The following is a 23,678-nucleotide window of genomic DNA, read 5'->3' as shown; positions in this document are numbered from 1 at the left end:
GGATTAAGTGCAGGGTATATATGGTGAAGAGTGGTGGGGAAAAAAGCTGTGATGTCTTAACTGGAAGGAGTCCTACAATGTATCTTCTGGGATACCAGAGTAGCAGTGTACTAGGGGTTAATTTGGTTGTATGTGCTTTTTGACAGAGTGAGGAGTTTGTTTCTGGATGTTGAAATTGGTAGAGGGGAATTTCCAGAAGGATTGAAATAATTTATTTTTACGTTCAGTTTCAAGGATCAAGCAAAATGAAGATGTTTATTTATGTTGCTGTGTCTTAATATTGCTTTTTATAGTATGTTTCTACAACAATTAGTAAAAATGAAAGCAAAACCTTACTTGTTCTGTAGTTCTGAAAATTTGATGTCAATTTTATGGTAATATGCACTGGGTTCCCTTTATCCTAGGACTATCTGTATGTAGTCAAGCTTATTGTGCCTGTGAATACAATTTATGCATTTATGCTGTTTGCAAATAACTTATTTTCTACTCACAGATGTACGTAGAATCAGGCAGGGAGATAAGTGGCATTATATAGCAAAAACAATAGTCATGTTTGTGTTAGCCTATAGACAGCAGGATCCTGTGATACTTGAAATAATGAAAGCACAGTTTATAAAAATAGATGTGGAGGAAGATATAACTGGTTTAGAATTGTGCTGGCTTCTGTAAAAAGCTGCTCTTGTTTTCTATATGCAGAGAAAGTGATACGGGTTAAACGAAAGTACTCTTGCATTATTTTGCCATGCTGTTACTGCCCAATAGATCATTTGCTATTACTGCGTACCACTAAAGAAGTAATGAAAAATTTGCTGTAAATAGTTTGAGTGCCTAACCTTTATAAGGTTAGATATAAAAGCTCACTAAAGCCTGTTCACCCACTTGTCTTTGACTTCGGTCGTAATGTTGTGGTTAGATGTTTCTTTTCTTGTAAGAAGAAGGTATCATTTTTTATATATAGAATCCTTGGTGGTTTTGGGGAAGGGGTATAGGGGGGAAGGAACAGTCTGCCATATAGTCTTACATCACTGCATCACTGTGGTGCAAAATTCATAAAACAGCTTTTGAATGTCTTCCTGCAACTCTATCAGATGGTTAGGAACTTCATGTTACCTTAAAGTGTGGCTATTCTGAGTAGTGTTTGTGTGGATCCCTTTGGCATCAAATGTGTTACGCTGCTGCAGTCTCTTAAATGAAATTAAATCATGATGATTAGTTTTTCATTGAGGGTTTTGTTGTTTTTTAAAAAAAAAAGTAGAAAGTAAAAGATTTCTTTATGTCTTTTAGTAGGTTTGGTGCCACAGTTTTTGGATCTTACACAGTGTGGTGGTTTGACCTTGGCTAAATGCCAGGTACCCACCAAGTCACTCTATCACTTCCCCCCCCCTTCCCCTTTTTTTCTCAACAGGGCAAAGAGGGGAAAGAAAATAAGACAGGAAAAAAAAAAACCAACACCCTTGTGGGTAAAACAAAAGCAGTTTTAATATAAGCAAAGTGAAGCAAAGGTCCGCACGCAGAAGCAAAAAAAAAAAAAGAAAACAGATTTATTCTCTACTTCCCATGAACAGGCGATGTCGGGCCTTCTCAGGAAGCAGAGCTCTGATACACGTAGTGGTTGCCTCGGAGGACCAAGGGTGACCCCACCCCCTTCCTCCTTTCTCCCAGCTTTATACTGGAGCAGATGTCATATGGTATGGAATATCCCTTTGGTCAGTTCGGGTCAGCTGTCCTGGTGGTGTCCCCTCCCAAGATCTTGCCCACCCCATCCCACTGGAGGGGGAAATGTCAGAAAGAGCCTTGGTGCTGTGTAAGCACTACTCAGCAGTAGCCACAACACCAGTGTGCTATCAACACCCTGCCAGCTCCCAACATAAAACACAGCACCATGAGGGCTGCTACAGGGGAAAACCAATTCCGGCTCAGCCAGACCCAGTACACACATTTAGTGTGCATCTTGGTATTGTAGTATAATTAATGACCTGGCACTAATGGAAGAATATGCGAGCTCCCAATGCATGCAGGGATTTACAGTGCCTGTACCTCCAGTTTTCTGTATAGTTCATGAGTTTACTAGGTAGCCTGCGTCTCCAACACTTCAGTTATCCTGATTTTACATTGACACTGTTAATTGTTACTGACCTTAGGAAGTTACTGGACCGTAAGAACTTGTACTCATTGTTCATACATGTGGCTTCAATTAGTGTAACGGAGATTATTATAAGCTCTAGCTTATTCTGGCTCTGTTCTTCCTGGACAATTAGCTCAACCCCAGTTTAAAATAAGTCTCCATTTGGAAGCTGAGGAGGTTCTCATATTTGCCTGGTGATTCTTTGGAATAAAGTTACTCTTCACTGATTAGAGGGAGTGACTTAAAATATTATTTCTTCTTACTGGAGAGTTAAAATTTATTTCTAGGCAGTAACCAAAATAGAAGTTGTATTTAAATAAATTTCCATATCTGACCTCTCTTCTGAAAGAGCTGGTATGTCCCTATTGACATAGATTGACCCACTTCAATCGCTGTCTGTAGGAAATACTAAACTATATGTTATATGGCTATGTACTTTATTTTCAGGCTGGCGTACAGGATGGTAGGAGTCTGGGATGGGACAAGTTGGTCTTAGTCCCACTGTGCTGTTGCGTGTGTATAACTTCTTAATGGCATTCTTGCCTTCTAAAAGGCAAGGCCAGGTAATTACATTTAGGAAAGTTACCCAGGATTATATGGTTGCATGTCATGCTTTCAGTGCCATAGCCTTGCTGAAGTACGGAGAAAGCCTTGTTGACTATTCAAATCATCCTGCAGAATGACAAGGGCTGAGGTTGACTAGTCACAGTTCCCAAAGCACATCCTTCTCTGTTCATGCACATAGCTCTCATTAATGCACATATTCTCTAGTTAGGGTTGTGGCTACTGTTAATGAGCCCTTTAACAGCTAATTAAAGCATGCTTTGGAAGTTGGGGAGGTTCTCTTGTTTGCATAATCTTGGGTTTCCTGATTTCTTAGAAGGGTAGGATCTAGTAACTTAAATGCTTGAATGCTCTGCCATCACTTCTTAGGAATTTGGGAATACCACAATCTATATCGGAAAACAGCTGTCACATTTCCTAGAGTGAGGGAGTATAAGCCTGTGACATGAACCTCCCTAATTAAATTGCTTGGCGCTAGGGAGAGGAAGATGCCCTTCATTTTTTTGAGTTTCAGCCTACTGTAAAAACAAGGCAAAGTTAATCCTCCTGTACAAAGGCAGACAGACTTTAATCCTCGCCTGTGATATTGAAGACGCCCAGGGGCTTTCCTGGGGGGTCTCAGTCTGGACAGGTACGTGTTAGACCTCTGCCCCTTATATTTCTGTCACAGCAGCCCTTAATCAAAGGCAGTTTAAAGAATTTTGATCAAAATGCTAGGCACCACACATTTTGCTTCCTTAAGAACATATGGATTTAAATTCCTAGGCACCAACATACTGCCTTAGGTTCCTAATTTTAGACACCTGTTTCTGTTATCCTTTTGAAATGGTATATTTTTTAATTAATGTATTGGTCATCTCGGTTGTATAAAAAGATAATGTTTTGCGCTCACTTTTTTCCCCAGAAGTAATACCACACACCTCTTCCTAAGCTCATGTTAAGTATGTTTACCTTTGCCACTGCTGAGTAAATGAAAACATGGGAGCTGTAGGCATGCATCCCTCCAGTGAAGCTGTTTACATTCCGTAGTTTGGGATTTTTTCTTTTCTTTGCTATTGTACTGTGCAGTTTTTTTGCCTGTTCTAATTTGCCATGACGTGGTCAGTGCTGTTTCCTTCCGGCTGCTTGCGGGCCTGTGGTAGAGATAAGGATACGTTTACAGTGCATTTTTAACAAGCTGAAGATCTGCTTCATGAAGGAACTCAGGGACTCTCAGGATTGTACAAAGAATTTATTTACTGTTTTCATCTGTCTGACACTGTGGGAATCAAGATCTAGAGCATTTTACTTGCAAAATAGCAACTTTTCTAAATCTGAATTGTGTGTGAAGAAGAAAGGTGATATACTTGAGGTATCCTGCAGCTGAGTAGGTCAGTCTGGGGTTTGTATTTTTACTTGACTATACCTTAAAAATGAGTTACTAGTGAATGTGAAAACTGCATCTATCAATCTAACGAAAAGATGGATTTCTTTTTGTTAACTTTTGTGACTTTTTCTTAGTCTCATGCTTTTAATATGAAACATGTTGAAACTGACTGTCTTACTTCCTGAAACAGTTTTATTTTTAAGGGAATGAAAATCTGCATGTATTAATCTGTAGAAGTAATGCCTCTGAAGGTACAAAAGGTATCTGACTTCCTTGGAGTTAGAGCAGTTCTAGTTCAGAGCAAGCCTTACTGTGACTGCTACTAATTCACATAGCTAAAGCAATCATTTCTTAATGATAACTTTTTTATTTTTTCCCTTCACAGTGATAAAGGCTATCGAGGTGGGAAGAACAACTCAGGAAAGGATCTCCCTTGGTTTATTTCTCTTTGAGGAGAGAACCTGGGAACACTGATGATCTAAGAAATACGAACATCGATACTTGAATCATTTTGTGATCCTGCCTTTGTGCCTAGCTGGACCTCGGTGACACTCTCCATTCTTTCACATTTGAGAACATTTTTCTTCATATGTGGAGCTGAGACCTGGGAATGCGTTATTATGGCAGCAGTTGTACAGCAGAATGAGCTTGTGTTTGAATTTGCCAGCAACGTCATGGAGGATGAGCAGCAGGTATGGGATGGTGTAAGAAACCATATTCATACAAGTTCATGCTAGGAATATTATGAAAACATGAGGAAAAAATGTGTAAAACACAAAAAAGCAAACATTGAGGTCAGTATTGTTGCAGCAGATCTTTGTGCTGTTTCAAAAACTTCCTGTTGCTTCCTGTAACTTGCATGGGCAGAACAGAAAATGGTTGAAATGTTATAACTTCTTCAGTATTGCAGAGACATCATCCTTCAAAAATTTTTGTCCTGTGTTGCTGACTTGTGCCAGTAGAATCCATCCACTTGTGATACAGAATTCCCCAAATTTGGGTGTTTGGCAGTGTGCTAGGATAAAATTCTGAATAAAAGTAATGGTCACACTACAGATGACTAGAAGGAGCAGTAGGTACCTGCTCGCTGCTTTTTACAGATTGATTTCTAAATTGTGTTACTGTATGCAGGCTATTCAGAAATAAGCTTTGAAGTAATTTAAGTTTCTTTCACACTGCAGGAAAAATATGTCTATTTTTGAGGAGGCTCTCAGGTGTTGATTATCTAAACCACATCCTGTGAGTCCTGAGGCTTCAGTGAAGAATTCCTTTTGTAAAAATCAGGCAGCTCCTCTATAGGTGGTGGTTAATAGTAGGGGTTTGCATTTATTAACAAGAAATTAGGTGTCTGGGGAATGTGGAGGGACAATCGTTAAAAGTCTGAGAAGTGCCACAACAAACTGTTCCTCTTTCTGTGAATGGGAAAAGCATTTATCCTTCTCTCTTTCAAAAATACTTTTGGCTTTATAGTCTTGTATCTGGGTTTTCTGCGTGGCCTAGTATCTGGCTGGGTCAGTGGCCTGTTTCTGCTGTCGAAGTCATGGGATCATTTCAATGAACTGAGGGTTGTCTGTCTAAAATGCTAACTCAGTTTTGGGTGGAACTAGTAATGTAACTTCCTTCCCTGTATTTTTCTAGAGCTGTGGCAGCCTGGGGATTTAGATACGGGAATTGCACAAACGTAGCTGAAAACAAGCCTTATTTATTACCTCTGTTTGTTGTTCGTTGCTAGCTTTACTTTACAAGCTGGAGAGGGGAGAATTGAGATGGGGAGGGCTATTTCAGTGTGGTTTCTGGAAGGGATAGTGCAAGCAAACGTAGTTTTGTTCAGTTTAGCTGTGCATTCTGCATCTTGGCAATTTCTTCAGCTGCTCACCTGAAAAACTTGAAAAATGCTAAAGAGCACCCAACAGGGCACTAAAACCTCCGTAAACAGAGCTTTCTCCATCTCCAGAACAAACTCAACCTTGGCATTTATCTCAAACCCCAATAGATCCTACTCCAGATGAAGTCTAAGGAAGTCTGAGGAAAGAAGGTGTCCTGTAGCATACTCTAAAAGTGATGACATCAAAGATACGAAAGGCCAAAGAGAGAGAGTGCATAGCAGAAGGTCCATCGCTGCAAACAGTCAGATGCAAGCTACTCTTAAATCACTGGGCTGACTTAGTTCAGATATCAAAGATGTAGGTAGGCAGCTAGCTGGCTGTAGAAAGGTAGATCTTAAATACTCTGCTGTAGAAAAGGAGTCCTGCATAGGGAAAGATCTGGGAAGCTGGAGCAAGATTTAGCTCAGACAAGGATTCTTACAACATAGGAGCTATTGCTGTTGCTAATCCTGAAGTTTTAAAATTCTAGACAGATCAATTGTGTTTGGGGATGGATAACACAAATTGTGTACTTTGCAAAAATTTTAGCTCTGGAAGTGCTCTCTGTTGGTCAAAAGCATTTTTTGAGCTTCATCAGTATATAAAATGACATATTTATACACAGGTGTCATTTAACTGATCTTTGGATAATTATTTTTGCAATGCCCCCAAAAGTTGGCATTGCAAGAACTTTGGTGTTTTTCTTCTTGTCAAAGCTTTGCCTGGAGCCCTGTTGTGCCAAGAGCTCTCAGGACATGGAACAGCTGTGGGGAGAGGTTCGGGGTCTATACTCAGTATTTCAGGGAAGTCATAATTCATGGCTATTTTCTTAATTTTTTTTTTAAACTCTTGAGTTAAACAACTGTAAATTATGAACAGTCCATTTGTGAATTTAAGCATCCAGCCAGTGGCAGATGCCAGTGGGAGGGACTTGGTCATGTGGACCCGCGTGAATGGGAAAAGCTCTCTCTTATCAGCTTTATCCTTTTCAGTTTAGAAAATAGGAAATTTTTTTTGTTTCTTGGAGGGTTCGTTTATTGCATCATGCATGTATGGTGAGGAAGAAATGGGGTGAAAATATGCTCGTAATTTTGAGAAGGGAACAAGTGGCTTACCCTAAGGCTACTGATAACCTGACTGGCTGCTGGCGTGTCAAAGGTCCTGGTTAAATAGATGGTTTGCCATTTTTTCCTTCTTCTTTTTTTTTGAGAGAGAGAGTGCACGCATAAAACTGGGCAGGAGCTCCTACAGTCTTTGGCTGAGACAGTGCTGCTGCCTAAAACTGCTTTTCTTCATGTCTTCAGCTTCTCCTCTCAATGTCTTTTCATTTAGCCTTTCGTTAACTTAATGTGTTATTTGATCAGGAAATTCTTGATTTAAAAAGCTCAATAAAAGCTGTCACAGAGGCTGGATCATACTAGGAAGTTTTAAACGGTGACAGGGACGTGCTGAATCATCGCAACCACTAAATTGCTAGCATCGTACCCAGCATGACTGCTCTGTGCCAACAGGCGCTCTCTCAGGTGGCTCTGACGTGTGTAGTAACCTGCGCCGGAAGACACCTTCTGCATCTCTGAGGGATGTTTCTCTCTTCCCATCTTCTGAGGAAGAGGGGTTGAAGCCCTTAGGTTGGGCCGTGACTTCTGCACCATCTTGTCATGCCTTGGGTTGCTCTTCCGTGTTCTCTGGTGTTGCCATGGGCTTTCTGAAACATGAAGTCACCTGGTCAAGGCCAAGGACTCCATTTTTCGTCTATTTCCAGCTCCAGCAGAAAGTTCCCCCCCTTATCCACTTGCAGTTTTATGAAGACTTAAATAATTGTGAGATCTGTAATGAGGTTGTCTCCCCAGGAAAACAAGCGGCATTTATCTGCTTCCAGCATCCCTCTGTGAAACTTGGTAATTTCTCAGATGCTGGCCGTGGGAATGCCTTTAAAGTCAAGAGGCTGCCTCTACTGTTGGCACAGGAACCTTCAGCAAGGGAAAATGAAAGCCCATTTTCTAGTCACCAAGGTCATTTTGACTAGTTTAATTTATGTTTTTTTTAAAAAATAAATGACCAACTGTACTGCAAGTCTGAATTCTGTTGTTCTGTTAAAAAACCAGGGTTTTTTCACTGAGGTTTCCTTCTCTTTATTTTTTTTTTTCCCTGTGTACCTTTTCCCTGCTCCTGTCTATTGCATGCCTTTCTTCCCACCGATCACTTGAACAAAATTTATTCCACACCAGTTAGAAGCTAGTCACCATATTCCTGGGACAAGTTTTCTTCCTTAGAGGACTTGTAGTATGAGAAGACAGTACGTCCAGAGCAGAAGATATCCACTTCCTTACCTTCCATTTCCAAAATCAGGATGGTGTTTTGATATTCTGTCAGCTGGTGACAGCTGATGAGAAAATTCTCAGAGACAACACCAAGCTGTGTGGTACGGTTGACACGTTGGAGGGAAGGGATGTGCCATCCAGAGAGACCTTGACAGACTGGAGAGCTGGGCCTGTGCAAACCTCATGAAGTTCAACAAGGCCAAGTGCAAGGTCCTGCACATGGATTAGGGCAATCCCAAGCACAAATACAGGCTGGGTGGAAAATGGATTGAGAGCAGCCCTGCGGAGAAGGGCTTGGAGGTGGTGGTGGATGGAGAACTGACTGTGAGCCAGCAATGCACGCTCGCAGCCCAGAAAGCCAAACGTATCCTGGGCTGCATCAAGAGAAGCATGACCAGCAGGTCGAGGGAGGTGATTCTCCTCCTCTGCTCTGCTCTCGTGAGACACCACCTGGAGTACTGTGTCCAGCTCTGGGGCCCCCAATATAAGAAGCTCATAGACCTGCTCGAACAGGTCCAGAGGAGGCCATGAAGACGATCAGAGAGCTGGAACACCTCCCCGATAAGGACAGGCTGAGGGAGTTGGGGTTGTTCATGCTGGAGAAGAGAAGGCTCCAGGGAGACCTCATAGAGGCCTTCCATTACTTACAGGGGGCCTACAGGAAAGATGGGGAGGGACTCTTATCAGGGAGTGTAGTGATGGGATGAGGGATAATGGTTTTAAACTGAAAGAGGGTAGATTTAGATTAGATATAAGGAAGAAATTTTTTACTGTGAGGTTGGTGAGACACTGGAACGGATTGTCCCGAGAAGCTGTGGCTGCCCCCTCCCTGGCAGTGTTCAAGGCCAGGTTGGACGGGGCTTTGAGCAACCTGGTCTAGTGGAAGGTGTCCCTGCCCATGGCAGGGGGGTTGGAACTAGATCATCTTTAAGGTCGCTTCCAACCCAAACCATTCTATGTTTCTATGTAAAAAAGAAACACCTTGCCAGCATGTCAAACGCTCAAGAAGAATTTGAGAGCAGGAAGGAAGATTGCTGCCTTTGTCCCCTGGCAGAGGGCAGGGTTCAGTTTTCAGGGGCTCATGGAGCATGACCAATGCTTTCAGGGACCTGCTCATGGGACCCTCCATGGACTTCAGCATTTGTCTGAAGCTTTGCACTCCTCTGAATTGTTAAAAGTTGGTCTACGGGACTGGCTTGTAGATAAACTACAGTGAGAAATTTGGTGTCTAAGACTTGGGAAGATTTCAACAGTAGCTCAGCTCCTTTATGTGTCCAGCAGACATGGGAGATGCATTGAAGCCAAGCCAAAGCTTTGGCAGAGCTGTGGTGTCATATTTTAACTATATTTTGCATGAGAAAGATGAAGCAGCAGAAGTAGGCAAAAGGAAAGACTACACAAATTGTTTTTCTGTGGATTTATGTATTGATTTCTTGAAAATCTTTGCTGACACTTTGGGACTGTTTTCTTAATTTTGGGATACTTTCTTCCTTTTTGTTAGTGCATGTAGAACTGCTTTTGTATAAGAAATAAATTATTTTGTAATCTTGCTTTTAGAGAGGTAATTTAATTTGTCTTAATTGAACCACTGCCTCCTAGTCCTTAATTTAATGTTTTCCCTGTGTATAATGCTCATTACATGCTAGCATCAAAGGGAGCAGTAGTAAACACGGGCTCTTCTGCCGTTCTAAATGTGTACAAGGTTATTCCTGTGTTTTACAGGAGAGCTGCAGGAAGCTTTAGCTTGGTTCTCAGTTGGGATTCAGGCACTTTCAATGAAATCAGGAACATTATAGAAGTACTGAGGTGAGATTTTACCTCTCAACAATCACATATACATCGGCATACATTAGTAGTAGCTTTTAAAACTGAATGAAATGCTTCTTAATGAAATCATAACCAATTGCAAATATTGTACAAAAAAGTGATACCAGTTTCCACAAAAATGCATTTCAAATCAGATTTGTTTCCCGTTGCATGAATGCTTTTCTCTCTGAAAGCATATATAATATTTATTCCAGCCTTTCCTTTTCACAGCCATGTCAGAAAAGAAAATCCATACGTTGTACCTTCGTAAGGTATGAGTTGGAAGCAGATGTAACAATGGTTTTAAAATAAAAGGACAGAAGAAGTTACGTTTACTCTGATTCTTCCACTTCAAAACAGTTATTAATCTAAAGAAAACCACATTTAAAGTGTCTTACCATGAGTGAATGCTTTTCTGTTTGTCTCTTGTCTTTCGGAAGTGTAGTCTGTCAGCAAGCTCCTCGGACGCTCCGGTGCCAAGTTCAAGGAACGATGTATTTCCCTGCCATGGGGGTTTTCTCTGTCTGTAGACAGACACAGTGACTGTGTTGGAGTATGTGTATGATGGTTGTTTCTAGACATGGTCAAAATACAGTTTAACCTTGCAGAGCAGATCACATCTGATCATACGGATCAGAGCAACTGCTGCTGATATGCATGACAGCAGTGCTGTTTAGTACCATGGGAAACGTTTCAGTCAGCGTCGAAGCGTGTTTCAGTAACACATGAATGCTTGGGCTTTTGTAATTAGGTTTCACAGCAGAGTGACAAATAGGGCCTAATATAAATACAGCTTTGAGAAACGGAGCTGAAAAGTGTGACAATTGGTTGGTTTTATTTGTGTTGCATTTATTATTCTGAAACAGTTTTTTATGACTTGTCCCCACTAAAGAATAATAGCAGTGCTGGAGGTGGTTTTGCCTCTCAGAGGCCAAGTCAGTGACATCAGCGTCAGTCATTAGAGAAGGACGGTGCTGAGCCAGAGTAATTTTTTTTATCCAGAAGAAGATAATGTCAGGCTTATCTTAAGCACAGGCAACTCAATATGTTGCTGCAGACACTGCAGCTATTGAGCTGGTGCAATGGTGGAAGCAGAGAGGAAAGAGTACCTTGCTTTGAAGACGTGGCGGAGAGGCAGCTGGCCATTCCGATGAGCGTGTAGGAGATGGACGCCTACATCAGAAATAGACACCCCGACGCCTCCACCTTTTTAAAGTCAGCAGAGAGGAATAGGCATTTTTAGGGCATGACTCATCCTATCATAGCACAGGAGCCTAAAACTAGGCAGGGAAATTGTGGGCTAGAAATACCAATTTCTCTGCTGGCTCTGAAGGAGACCTGGGGTTCCTAGCTCAAGTCCAAGTGCCTGCACCACAGCTGTTTGAAGTTAGGTGAGATGAACTTCATTCTTAGTGTCTGTGAACTAGAGCAGGATGTGAAGACTGAAGTCTTCTTACTTGCATCTTCCCTACCTAAAATCCATAGTTTTTACCGGCTCAGTAGAGTACTGAACAGGCGCTTACAAAGTATGTACTCTTCTTGCTTGCAGGTGACAGGAGCCTGAGTAGAGTGTTGTATGTATTCCTTTTTTAAATTTTTTTTAATGTAGTTACATGTATGGGTGTATAATATATGTAACTTACATCCCAGAAGTTATATAGTGTGGCAGATTACTTAAGGTACTTAAGAGGTACTTAAACTGTTTTTTGAGCATGGATTGTATCTCAGTAATGAGGCTGTAATAGACCATCCTCCTCCTAGTTTATGGAACATATTGTTGAAAATAAAACCTTTTTTTAATGCATACAGTATTTCATTTTTCTTCTCTCTTTACAGTGCTTTATCTTTTTTATTGATGTGGCTTCTATTTGATCAAAACTATTTGTTTATTCTTGCCTGGAAACGAATGGGATCAGGGATGTTGGGTTCAGTAAACAAACAGGATGCACAATGTGAACACGATTCTTTCTGAGGAACAGTGGGGATCTCTTGGCCATCAATGATTCCTGGTTTCTCAGCCCTGGCAGGATGCAACTTTGGATAGAGGTGGACACAAAGGTGTGGGGTAGAAGCTGTCCCATTTCTTGACTCGATATATGCCCATCATCTGGCAATGTGATTGAACAAGAGGGCTTTAACTGGTCTGCCCTTTGTTCATTTTAATTGATCTCCTACTATGTTATTCTGTTTTGAAGCTTATGTTTGGTAGAGTAGGTAGGTTATTTGTTAGGCTTCTGCTATTGTTTTTGCTGTTTTTTTTTTTTTGTTGTTGTTGAGCAGACTGTCCATGATAGAAGCCCATAGTTTTGTTTCTTAATACTTCCTTTTTTCCTGATTGCCCTTTATCACAGTTGTTGAGACATGTTTTACAAAACACAGAGCAATTTAAAGTGATAATTCCTGCCTTCTAAAACTTCTAATTGCACTTTCTACTTTCAGTACTTATGTTCCAGTCTCTTCCCTAGGAGAGGCTTACTCCCATAGCCGCTGTCTGTGTTGAGCCAATAGCTCTGATACTATTTTCCATTGGTGGCTGTGTGCATAGTGGCAAGACTGAGAGACATGAGCAGTCCCGAAGCAAGCTCATAATCGTGTGGTTGCTTTTTTTTCTTCTGTGGTTAAATAAAAAAACTGCTTGATCTGTGCATATCTGTGCTCTTCTGTGGAGGGTGAGACCAAATGTACATGTAAAATGGTTTTCTCAGAAACATGTTTTAGCAACTGTTTGGTTTGTTTTCTTGTTTTTAAGCTTGCCACATTCATAATGTGATTTATTTTTATGGTGAGAGAACCTTAGAGTTACACTAGACTTTCTTTGAGCCTGCTCTGCTATCATCAGCTATGACTTTCTTCCTGCAAATGACATTTTAAAAGACTTGCTTTGGAAAACACTGTGTCTGTAGTAAATGCTATTTTCTGAAAACCTCTTCCTGTTGAATGATTGCCTTTTCAGAGAGTGTACATCTTATTATTATTACCGGTCAGCTTGATTTTGGTTTTCCCAGCTGCCTCTTTTCTCTGTATCTGATGCAAAATAACTATCGAGACAGAAGGATGATGTCTGAAAGCAGACTTAGGAACGAAAGTGGGGGGAGGAGTATTGTCAAGTGACTAAAGCCTTAAGAATTAGGGACAGCACATATATCGAGCAGTCCCTGTTACACCCCTTGCTCCTGTAGCAAGTGTCCCCTAAAATAGTGGTCTTCAACTAGTGTCTTATAGGAAACTTGGTGCTCTGTGAGAGCTTTGTCCAGTCCTGAGAGCCACAGGACTCCTCCACCTCCAGCTTGATGGGAAGAGCAAAATACTAAGGTGCTTGCAGCAAATTGCTTGTCCAGTATTGTTGCCAGCAAAGTTTAGCATTTACTGTGCTGTGCCACTCCTTGTGCTGTCAGCTTTTATGCTGCAGAATAATGTCATGGGAGTTTGGTATGACCTACTGGAGTAAAGTCAATATATTAGATACTACAGTGATACTCAGCCTCTGGCCCATAGTGGGATACTGCTGCTATTTGGGTTTATGTGCTAAAAATCAGCTTGTTCTTTGGTACTCCCTTCTGGTGGTCTAATATTCAAGTGATGTATATAGGTCTCTTGAAGTATTAATCAGTGGTTAGATTGGATGTAGTTCAACTACTGTTATTTTAATTTTCTTTTTTCCACCCCTCAGCTTGGTGATCCATCTATTTTCCCTGCTGTCATCGTGGAGCATGTTCCTAGCGCAGACCTCCTACATAACTACTCTGGCTTATCCTGCGTTGATGAACCTAGTGACATGATCACTGAGAGCTCTCTGGATGTTGCAGAAGAGCAAATCATAGAAGATGATGATATCACCCTCACAGGTTGGCAATAAAACCATTTCTGTGCCATGTTTTTGCACCAAGATGGCAGTGGCTAATAGTGGAAAAAAGCTTAATGACAAAAACCAACAGAAACAAAATTATAGTAGTATTGAATGCTGTTAATTCTGTACAAGACAGAGAAAATGGCATTAATACTGTTAGCAGTTGTCTTGCAATCCCAGCTGCACAGCTGATAATGGTGAAGAGTTTCATCCATCAACAGAGATTAAGGCAGTCCTGCTCACCAACAAGATTTTTCTGTGCTCTTCATAGGATTTGTTTGCTCTTATTTAATGGTTGGTACGTACCTAAGTAAATGTACATACCAAAAAAGCAGGAATATGCAGCTTGAGTAGATGTACTGCTTTTAGCTTCCTGAGGATATACAATTAGTCATAAAATGTGCATGTTAGCGTGACTTACTGGTGTAAGTGTGCTCAGCATAGTATTCATTTTAAATCTCTAATAATGATTAATGCCTAAAATACAGATGTTCTGTGTAAATTCTGTTAGAAAAGGAAGGCCCAAAGAGAGGACAATTCTGAAGAGGGAAGCTCAAAGATATGTCACATTTTTTTAAGAACAACCCCTGACTGAATACAGGTATTTGAAGCATGTTTGCAGAACAAGTCTGAAAGGTGGGGTAGATACCTCACAGAGAGAGGATCTGTTTCTGTGTCTTCTTTCAGCCATAGGGCTCCACACTTGGACTGTCTCCAGGGCTGGAGACAGCTTGCTGGTTTCAATCATGCTTTTGACATTATTTCTGAAGGCATACTCTGATACAATCTTTTACCACCAAAAGCAAAACAAAAACTCAACAAAACTTGACATGAGGAACAGTTCACAGAGTAAACTGACATGAGCTGTTCTCAGTAAATGGTTTTATCTGATAAAAATGACTCCTTTTTTTTCTTAATAGTGAATTATCTGTGAACAGACTGTGACCGTACAAATAAGTTAGCTGATTATTCAAGAAGGTTTTACATACTTAAACATTATTTCAAGTTGAGACCCCTTGCCAGCTATTCACTTGCTGTTCATATTAATTATTCACACTGCAACTGGCATTTCCTCGGTGTGTTACTTAAGCACCACTTAATGCGGCTGTGTGGATTTTTCATAGCAGATCATTTTTATGAATCCATATTCACTAATACATTTTGTGTGAATTTTTCCTTGCATGAGTAATTGTGAAACTCCAGTTTTGTGAACGCTCTTGTTAACATTTTCTTGTTGCTGGTCACATGAGAAGGGTTTGCAAATTGCTGCCAGAGTCTGAAAATATGTAATCCTTGTAACCAATGGTGTCCAAGGGTTTCTGGGATACTTTGGAAGCAGACAAGTACAGTATTGTTCACATCATCCATTGTAGTTCAAGCAATCTGTTTTTCTTTAAAGGCAGAGTCCTTAGAAAACCAGAGCTGCCACTTTGCAGAGATTATTGTTGTGAAGGAGATGTTAACTAATTATCTGTTTCACACCCTCCATCCCACTGCTACTGTTCGTTCTGGGGGTTTCCTTGGAAAGGAAAATGGGTGAGCCCAGGCCAGGCAGGGACCAGCACCGCTGTGGGAAGCTCCTGCTGAGGATACAAGGCAGGCAGCACTGGCAGCCTGCACCTGCCTGCCTGAACTGCAAGGCTGCCGTGGAAGAGACCCGGTTCAGGCACAGCTTGCTGCAGGCGGGCTTGTGAAATGGGGCTAATCATAACTGAAATTTCCCACCTACTCTATTTTTCAGCTGCCTTTTTTTTCCTCCCTTCTTTGAAGTTCCCTTCTTGATTTTTTTCACGGGGCGTGTTTGGTCTCAACAGTGAAATGTGTTGTTTTGCTCTTTGAAGTTTGTACCAGTCTTTTCAGTCATTTCCATGTTATGCCTTTGAGAGAGGATCAGACATTATAAAGACCGAACTAATTCCACATTAAAAAATTGGTAAGACTGAAGTTCACAGTAAAACGAAACTGAAACCACCATCATTTGTGACTAAACATTACTGAGAAATGACTGCTTAATATGCAGCATTTGTTTTCTTTTAAGTGACCAGTTTTTCAGTACTGTTTTATGACTCTGTCATATGTTAACCTTCTCTTTTCTCCTAACCTAACAGAAATTAGCAGTAGGTCCCCTGAAACTGAAGCAATTAGTTTTTAGGGATCTATCTGCAAAATGATGGACACTGGTAGGTTTTTCCATCTAGAGAATGTTGCTTCAGCCCTTCAAAACTACAGCTATAGCACGTTGATGATTACTACATGCAGTATAAATTATAACCTGCAGAAAACTGTAAGAACACCGTCTGTTTCACATGAAACCCTGCTGAAAGATGGCTAACAGCTTTTTAGTTATGTTAATGCTCACACTGTAATTTTTTTGTAATGAATAGGCAGATCTGCCTTATCACCCACTTCTTTAAAAGCACTTTTCCCTGGGAAAACTGTGATGGCAATATATATGGTCAGTTTGTTGCCAATATTAGACTTTACATGATTAACTGTCATGTAGTAAAGGGTGATTAGCAAAATAAATTGGAGAAGTTTTATCTCTAAAGGGAATATTAAACTGTGGGGGTTTTTTCTCTGAGAAATACAGGGGATAATGTTTTGTGCAGAATAAATTCTAGGCAAACTTTTCACATGGTACAATTTGCTACACTTTCTGTAATGTGACTAATTATGGTTGTATGGTTATATAGGAGGGAGGAACAAATTGGATTATGTAACTTCCTGAAAAAAAAAATCATTATTGTTATTAATTTATTTTTTTTAATTTTGCTATGTCTGGCCAGTTTAATTTAGAAAAATAACAGTTAATCAAACTCTGCCATTTTGTGGTTCACCTGTTCTGGTGGTGTTTTCATGGGATCAGGGAAGTGGCTGCACTGAGACAGTCTGGGGGAATGAGAGTGGAGGGAGAGAAAATTTGTGCTTAGATGCCCTGTGCCCTGATCTGAATAGGGAGTGTGGAAGTGTACATTGTCACAGATCGGTAACAGTACTTAACCAGCAGCATTTCGAAGTTCGGTAGCATTTGGCTTGTGATTGATGAAGCTCTAGAGTTGTGGCACAAGCCAAGCTGGTCATGTAGGGGAGTGAAGGCAAAGAGTTTTTAGGTACTGTAGTCCTGCACAAACCCAGCTTTTTTGGTGATAATTTACGATGCCACGAAGAAAACCAAAGGAGTAGTTAGAATGGAAACTGAACTTCATAGTGTTAATCTGTGAAGATTTTGAGCTGAGGAGATGCCAGCTGTAAAAAAAACGGGTACAGTTTCAGTTACTTTGTAAAGAAATTATTCACTGCTGCACATAAGCATCTGGTTAAAAACAGCAGGGTTTTTTTCATGTAGCTCCCCAATGAGATAATTTTCTTTACAAATTTTAAAGCCTTATTTAAAAAAGAAAATGAAAGGTGATGTGTAGGTCTCCTGAAATATCTGTGTTCTTAAACTCAATTTTCCATGTCAGTTAACAGCTCAGAGTTGATACTAAAAAGCAATTGCTTAAATTTAACAGCCAGCTATTCTGCAAAAGGGGACTCTGCCCATGTTTAATGCATCTCTTCCTACTTTTAGCAAGCTTAGATTTCTTCTGACGTTACTTTGATGCTCTGCAGTCCCTGCTTTTGTCTATAGTAAAAGCAGAAGTGAATTTAAACAGCTGTGACTAGCACAGCCCTTACCTTGGCCTGGACAAGGACTCACGTTGTCTGCTCTCCAGAGCTGCCGGCCACCGGGGAAGCAACAGGAGTGGGACAGGATCATCGTAAGTGGTGTAAAGCTTTCAAAAAAGACACTAGGCAGGAGTAGGGAAAGCAAGACTTTGGACTGGGGCGGGGAGCTTCCAGCATGAGGCATAGTTTCTTTCTCTGCCAGGTGAGACGAGCAGAAAGCTGTGTTTGGGCAAGCCTTGTGCTAACGGTGAGCACTGATTCATCGTGAACCTGGATTCACAGTAACTAGGCTGTAATTAGTGTGCAGATACAGAGGTTTACATTTGTGGCTTGCTCAGATAAACACGAATTTGTAGGGAGAAAAATTAAGTTACTTTTGGATGTGGTTTTCCCTTCCCCCCCCCCCCCCCCTCTTTTTTCTTCCCCTTCCCCCCTTTTTTTCCTTTTTTCTCCCACCCTTTTTTTTCCTTTTGTCTCCCCCCTTTTTTCCTTTTTTCTCCTCCCTTTTTTCCCTTCTTTCTTCCCCTTCCTTCTTTTCCTTATTCCTGTTTTCCTTCTCTCTTTTTTCCTTTTTCCTTTTTTCCTTCCCTCTTTTTTTCCTCTATTCTTCTAAAACAAATTTCTACCTATTTAACATAACATTTGAAATCTGATGCTTCTGAGAAATCACCTCCACCACCACCATTCTTTCAGCTCTGACTTTGCCAAAGTGTAACATATAAGCTGTTTAATCCCCATTATTCTTAATTTTGTGACTGTATCATAACTACCAGTGATTGGAATATCTTTCTGCAACATTAAGAGAAAAACTAAAATAACAGACACCAGCTTGCCTTTGGTAGTTGAGTTTGTTATTGCCAAGCACTGTCTCAAGTTGGGTGATGTGAATTAGCATCTTGCTGCTAGTAGGACAGAGAGGTGTTGCTCCATCTCCTCTGTGCAGTGCCCCACACCTTGTTTGTGTTAGCTCTCAAGTTCTTGCGATTCAACTTGCTAACCCAGCAATACTCCAAAAACTTCTTTTCAGCCATTTTATAAAATTAAATTGTCTCACTGCATGATCAGAAAAGCATGAAGGCCTGACTTGTGGTAAGTGACAGAAATTTGGATCATGAACCAAGGGCAGAGATGGGAGGAAGAACCACAGCCCTTGTTTTTTCAGCAACAGGGAAATACTAATTTGGCTCAAACCACCTTATGAAGTCATCTTCTGTGAAGAGGCTTGAAGGGTGTTAGCAAGGGCATTAATGTGGATGGGTGTTAGCAAGGGTGTTAATGTGGTTAAGAAACTTATTTTTGCCATTCTGTGTCTGTGGATAGACAGATAGTTGGCGCTCCACGTGTTTTTTGTGAGCATCAAATTATATTAATTTCTGTGTTTATGTTATTTATATGACTACTACAAGTTCCTTTCATTAGTCTTGGATATGGATGGTTGACTTCTAGCCAGATGGTGTAACAGCGATGCAAAGCTGGAGACCTCTGCCTCGCCTGCCATTATTCAGAGTGAAGAATTAACTCTGCTCTGTCATCACAGTTCTTACCTGGGAAAGAGCTAACAGTGGCTGCTCCCTCCTCCCCACCCGCAGCACTGAGGAACAGGGGATACCTCTGCTGACTTTTAAATTGTATGTGGCAGCATAAACCAGCCCCACTCAGTGCCTTTGTCTGAGCTGGATTGTGGTGGGTGTCCTGGTTTAGCCAGGATAGGGTTAGGTTTCCCCAGTAGCAGGGGGGAGCTCTAGCCGGGTTATTCAGATACCATGCAGAGGTCACATCCTGGCGCCAAAGCGAGACAGTCGGTTAACAGTGGGTTATGCCATCGCTCTGTTCTCACTGCTGTATTGGTAGATATTTTGCTCTGTTCATTGTTATTACTGTTATTGTTATTGTTGTTGTTTGTTGTGTTGCTGTTGCACTGTTGTATTAAACCTGTCCTTATCTCAGCCCCGGGGCTTTGTATTTCACTCCCTTTGTGGGGAAGGGGCAGCGGCCACGTGGTCTCAGACCCCGGCAGGGACTAAACCACCACAGTGTGTTACCTTCCTGTCCATTCAGACAACATCAGAACTGGCGACAGCTGCTTTGGCAGTGCTCTGTGCCCATATTTAGCGTGACAGCCTTATTGTGGTCTTCATTATGCTGGTAGATGTTATGGAAAGTTCCCATCCAGATAAAGCTTAGAACCAGAAGCGATGAAGTCAGCACTGCCGGGCCAAGTGTGAGCGTGCCTGCAGACTGCATGGGCTGTGCTTGGTTCAGTCTCCTCTTCAGCTAGCCAGGCGTTCCCTAGGGATGCTGTTTGGCTCTTGGGGCTGAGACGCTCTGTGGCTGAGCTCCTGAGCCTGCAAGCTGCACGACTAAAGCACCTGTGGTTTGCTGCCTTGTCTTGTTCTATGGCTTTCCGAGCCAGGACCTCAGCCTCTTCCTCCTCACGCTGTCCTACTTTCTTAAGCCTGTTTGGAGATGTCAGCCAGAAGGTGCAGATCCTTAGCTTTCTGAGTGCCTCTGCAAGACAGGGGGTAGAGGGGGTCTTGTAGACAACAGGGTGAGTTGCTCTGTGGGTCAGGGGTTCCCAGTGCCTGTCTACTTTATTCTGTCTTAGCCTGAGCCTCTGATGCTTGGGGCATGGTAGGACTGAGATCAAGAAAAAATTCAGAAGGTAAGGAGGCTTCTCCTGAACTCCCATGTGCTGCCTGTAAATGACAGTGGAGGAGGTGGGGCTGATGCGTGAATGTCTGCATTCTTCTTTGCCCTCTCCTAATGATGCTGAAGCTGTAAATATTTGAGGTGAAACTGGGGTTTTTTTATTTGGTTGTTTTTTTAATTGTGTGATTGTTTGGCGCTAGTGCACTGGGTGCTTTGTTGTTACTGTGATATACTGATTTTTTTTTTCTTTTAAAAGTATAGAAATTCTGGCATAAGCCTCTTGCTTTTATGCGAAGAAAAAATGTTCCAGGGTCATTGCATTGTGTTTTACGATGCATTTTTGCTTTCTCTGTCAGTCAGTCTCCTATTTTTTTTTTTTTTTTTTGGTGACTGCCCCACCCAAATTCCTCAAAGCTAAACAGAGAGATAGGGCATGAAGCAGACTCATTACCAGACTGAGAAAGTAATGGAGGTTCATTGGTGTCCTAGGGAGAAGAATACTAATGCTGCCCTTTGTACCGCTTTGCTAGATGCAGGTGAATTCCCCAGTGTAGCTTCAAATTCATGTCAAAGGATAAGGAAGCCTGGCCTGTGCATTTCCATCCAAGAAAGAGTAATTTCTAAAAGAATGTGTTAAACAGTTCTAAAGGTTTACAGTACCAGGTGCTGGAGCTAACATCTAACTTACTCATCATGCTACAATTATTTTGAAAAAAATCTCTGGTAAGTTACTCCTCCAGTCAAACCAGTATTATCTTATTGGACAGCTGTTACTTTTGCAAAATGATATTTTACTGGATTTTTTTGGTGTGAAGCTTCAGATTACCTTAATTATAAATTAATGTCCAAGAGCTTTGGATTTGTCTAATGACCACCCTCATGAGATGGATGAGGGATTGTCTAGTAGTCAAAATTTTTGAAAAGTTTGTCAGCCCTCTGTATTGCTTTTTGTGTTTTATGTTTGCTTTCCAGTGGTTCCTAGAGCCTAATCCCCATGGATTTGAATGGTTTAGGATTCAGTTATACCTTTAGATCATATGCTCTCTAATAGAAGTTGTAGAATATTTTCTTGTCTGTCTTCCAGGCTAAATGACAGGATATTTTTGGTGAGCATCTCTTAATTATGGCTTTCACTTCCTTTGGACCACCATAAGAAGAAATCAGCAATATTGTTTTTTTAAATGATACTGTCTGGAATATTGTTTGTGGTAGTGATATTTCTTAGGGTTCATGGGTGTTATGTTTTACCGCATGTGCTTGATCAGCAAAGAGAGGGGTTAGAAAGATGAGGCAGAAACAAAGCGTTTGTGTTGGGTTTGGGTTTTTTTAATACATACAATCTGAAAAATGTAGTATATTAAGTAAATGAAATGATTGCAGTGTGCATTTTCTCCCCAGCTAACCTGTTACTACTCATTGTCCTGGGTTCAGCTAGGATAGGGTTAATTTTCACAAGAAGCTGGGAGGGGAGCACAGCCAGGTCTGACCCAAACTAGCCAAGGGGATATTCGACCCCATGGTGATGTTGTGCTCAGTATATAACTAGGGGAGCTGACCGGGGGAGGGGGGCGTGATCACAGTTCTGGGATAGGCTGTGTGGTACCAGGTAGTGAGCAATGGCATGGTGCATCACTGGCTTTACATATTCATTTAATTAGCATTGTTGTTATTGGTTTCTTCTCTTCTTGTGTTGTTGTATTAGACTGTCCTTATCTCAACCCACAAGGTTTTACCATCCTACTGCGGGGATGAGTGAGCGAGCGGCTGCCTGGCGCTTTGTGCCAGCTGGGCCTAAACCATGACGCTCATCTAATAGAGGACTCTGTTGACATTTGTTTTTCTAGAAATGAAATAAATATGTTAAGCTTTAAGTCCAGTTTTTAGCTTCTTAAGAGTTAATTTTTCTCTCTTTGCTTTTAGTTGAAGCATCTTGTCATAATGGAGATGAAACAATGGAAACAATCGAGGCTGCTGAAGCACTTCTCAATATGGACTCCCCTGGTCCCATGTTGGATGAAAAAAGGATAAGTAAGTTTTTTATGAAAGCAAATCCAATCTGTATTTGCCTTGTTTATTTGTGAACGAAGGAGGGATTCAGTGCAAGCATGGTTGCATGGAATTGGTAAGACTCTTTTGCTTCCAGGTAGCCTTTACATACATAGTTTGGATATTAGAAATCCAGTGTTGTATGCAATGAAGGATTTCATTGCCATGGCAGAGTAGAACAGGTAAGGAAAGAATTGAAAATTACAGAGGGAAGATGTGAATGACGTAGGGTGGTTTAGATTGCAGTGTTTTGTTTGGCTGATAGAGTATTAGTCTGTTTATGTTGCCAAGATAAAAGAATATACACTTAGATCTGCAGATTGCCTTAAATATGAATAAAAATGTGTGATCACCAAATAATTGTGCTTTTTGGGGGAGTGGGTTATAGCATTAAATTGTTCTATTTTAATAGTGCTTCTGCATGTGTAAAATGTTGGCGCATATATTCCATTATGAACTAGTCTTCTCTCCCATGAAGGCCTTAAGTGTCACAGTTTTATTTTCTTCTATGTTTAAATTTTTGCTGTAAAAAGATTTTAAAAGTCCTTGTGGCTGTGTGAAAATATTCCTGTTGTCCCTTTCCCTTAAGCAACTATGTTTGGTGCAACTGAAGATGATGATATAGTGGCTCCTATTACACACGTGTCGGTCACGCTTGATGGGATCCCTGAGGTGGTGGAAGTTCACCAAGCCCCAGACCCTTATGCTGAATCACCAGAGACTCCAGAATTTGAACAACCGAAGAAGAGAAAAGGTAAGATGCTACTGGGGAACAGCAGTGTGGAGTAGGAGAGCAGTGGGTGGCACGTTCGCCTTCCCTGTCAGTGTCTGGAACCATGCTGGGTGTCAGGTCAAAATAACTGCGTGGGCTCAGCTAGAAATACAGAGAAAGTGTTTTCTTACTGGATTGTGTGAGCACCGATACTGGTGCTTAGATGCTAATGGTGTTGGAGAGGTAGCAATGATGGCCTGTCCCACCGGAAACAGGAATCTCTGTGTTCCTATTTATAGTTTCTTCTTCAGAGCAGAATTGCAATACAAGCCATCAAGCTTTTGTTATTGTGAATCCTGAAGTAATTTTGTTAGCTCTTATTTAGCTTCACCTAAAGATGCTTGATCTGTTCAGAATATGGGATGAGAACGAGGAGGGTTTTTTAGCTTTTCTTAAATATGATGGTTTAATTTATTTTTTTTTTTTTTTAGACAGCTGCATGCTATAGTAAGCATTAGTCTCATTTGCAGTAGATAACATTTAAACAGTGTCCACTGAGTGATGTTCCGTTGGAGTTGGTGCTGTGCCAAAGAGTAGTGAAGTGGTGTTAATCAGGCCTTCTGCTCCTGTTTTCCCACCCTGCTTCAGCATGGACCCCATCAGAGGTCCTGAAACTGATGTCTACAGGGGAAGAGTCATGCAGTGCAG

At 41.2% G+C, this 23,678-nt stretch overlaps 1 protein-coding gene across 7 annotated transcripts in view; it reads left to right on the top strand.

Annotated features, from left to right (window-relative positions):
- Window positions 1–23,678, top strand: part of ELF1 (E74 like ETS transcription factor 1) — a 96,940-nt gene that overhangs the window by 50,896 nt on the left and 22,366 nt on the right. For 5 of the 7 annotated variants that reach the window (XM_074859556.1, XM_074859561.1, XM_074859557.1 and 2 more), the window contains exons 2-5: window positions 4,441–4,747; window positions 13,718–13,892; window positions 22,133–22,240; window positions 22,848–23,012. In XM_074859556.1, the coding sequence (XP_074715657.1) occupies window positions 4,676–4,747; window positions 13,718–13,892; window positions 22,133–22,240; window positions 22,848–23,012 (520 nt within the window). In that variant the 5' untranslated portion in view covers window positions 4,441–4,675. Of the gene's footprint in view, window positions 1–3,456; window positions 4,060–4,440; window positions 4,748–13,717; window positions 13,893–14,443; window positions 14,496–22,132; window positions 22,241–22,847; window positions 23,013–23,678 lie in introns of those variants that run through there. The other 2 variants (XM_074859558.1, XM_074859563.1) reach the window with 2 other exon arrangements.

The sequence above is a fragment of the Strix uralensis genome, chromosome 2 (genome assembly GCF_047716275.1).
Source record: "Strix uralensis isolate ZFMK-TIS-50842 chromosome 2, bStrUra1, whole genome shotgun sequence".
NCBI classification, from domain to species: Eukaryota; Metazoa; Chordata; class Aves; order Strigiformes; family Strigidae; genus Strix; species Strix uralensis.
Note: the sequence above shows the minus strand (reverse complement) of the source record. Positions and strands in the feature narration are given on the sequence as shown.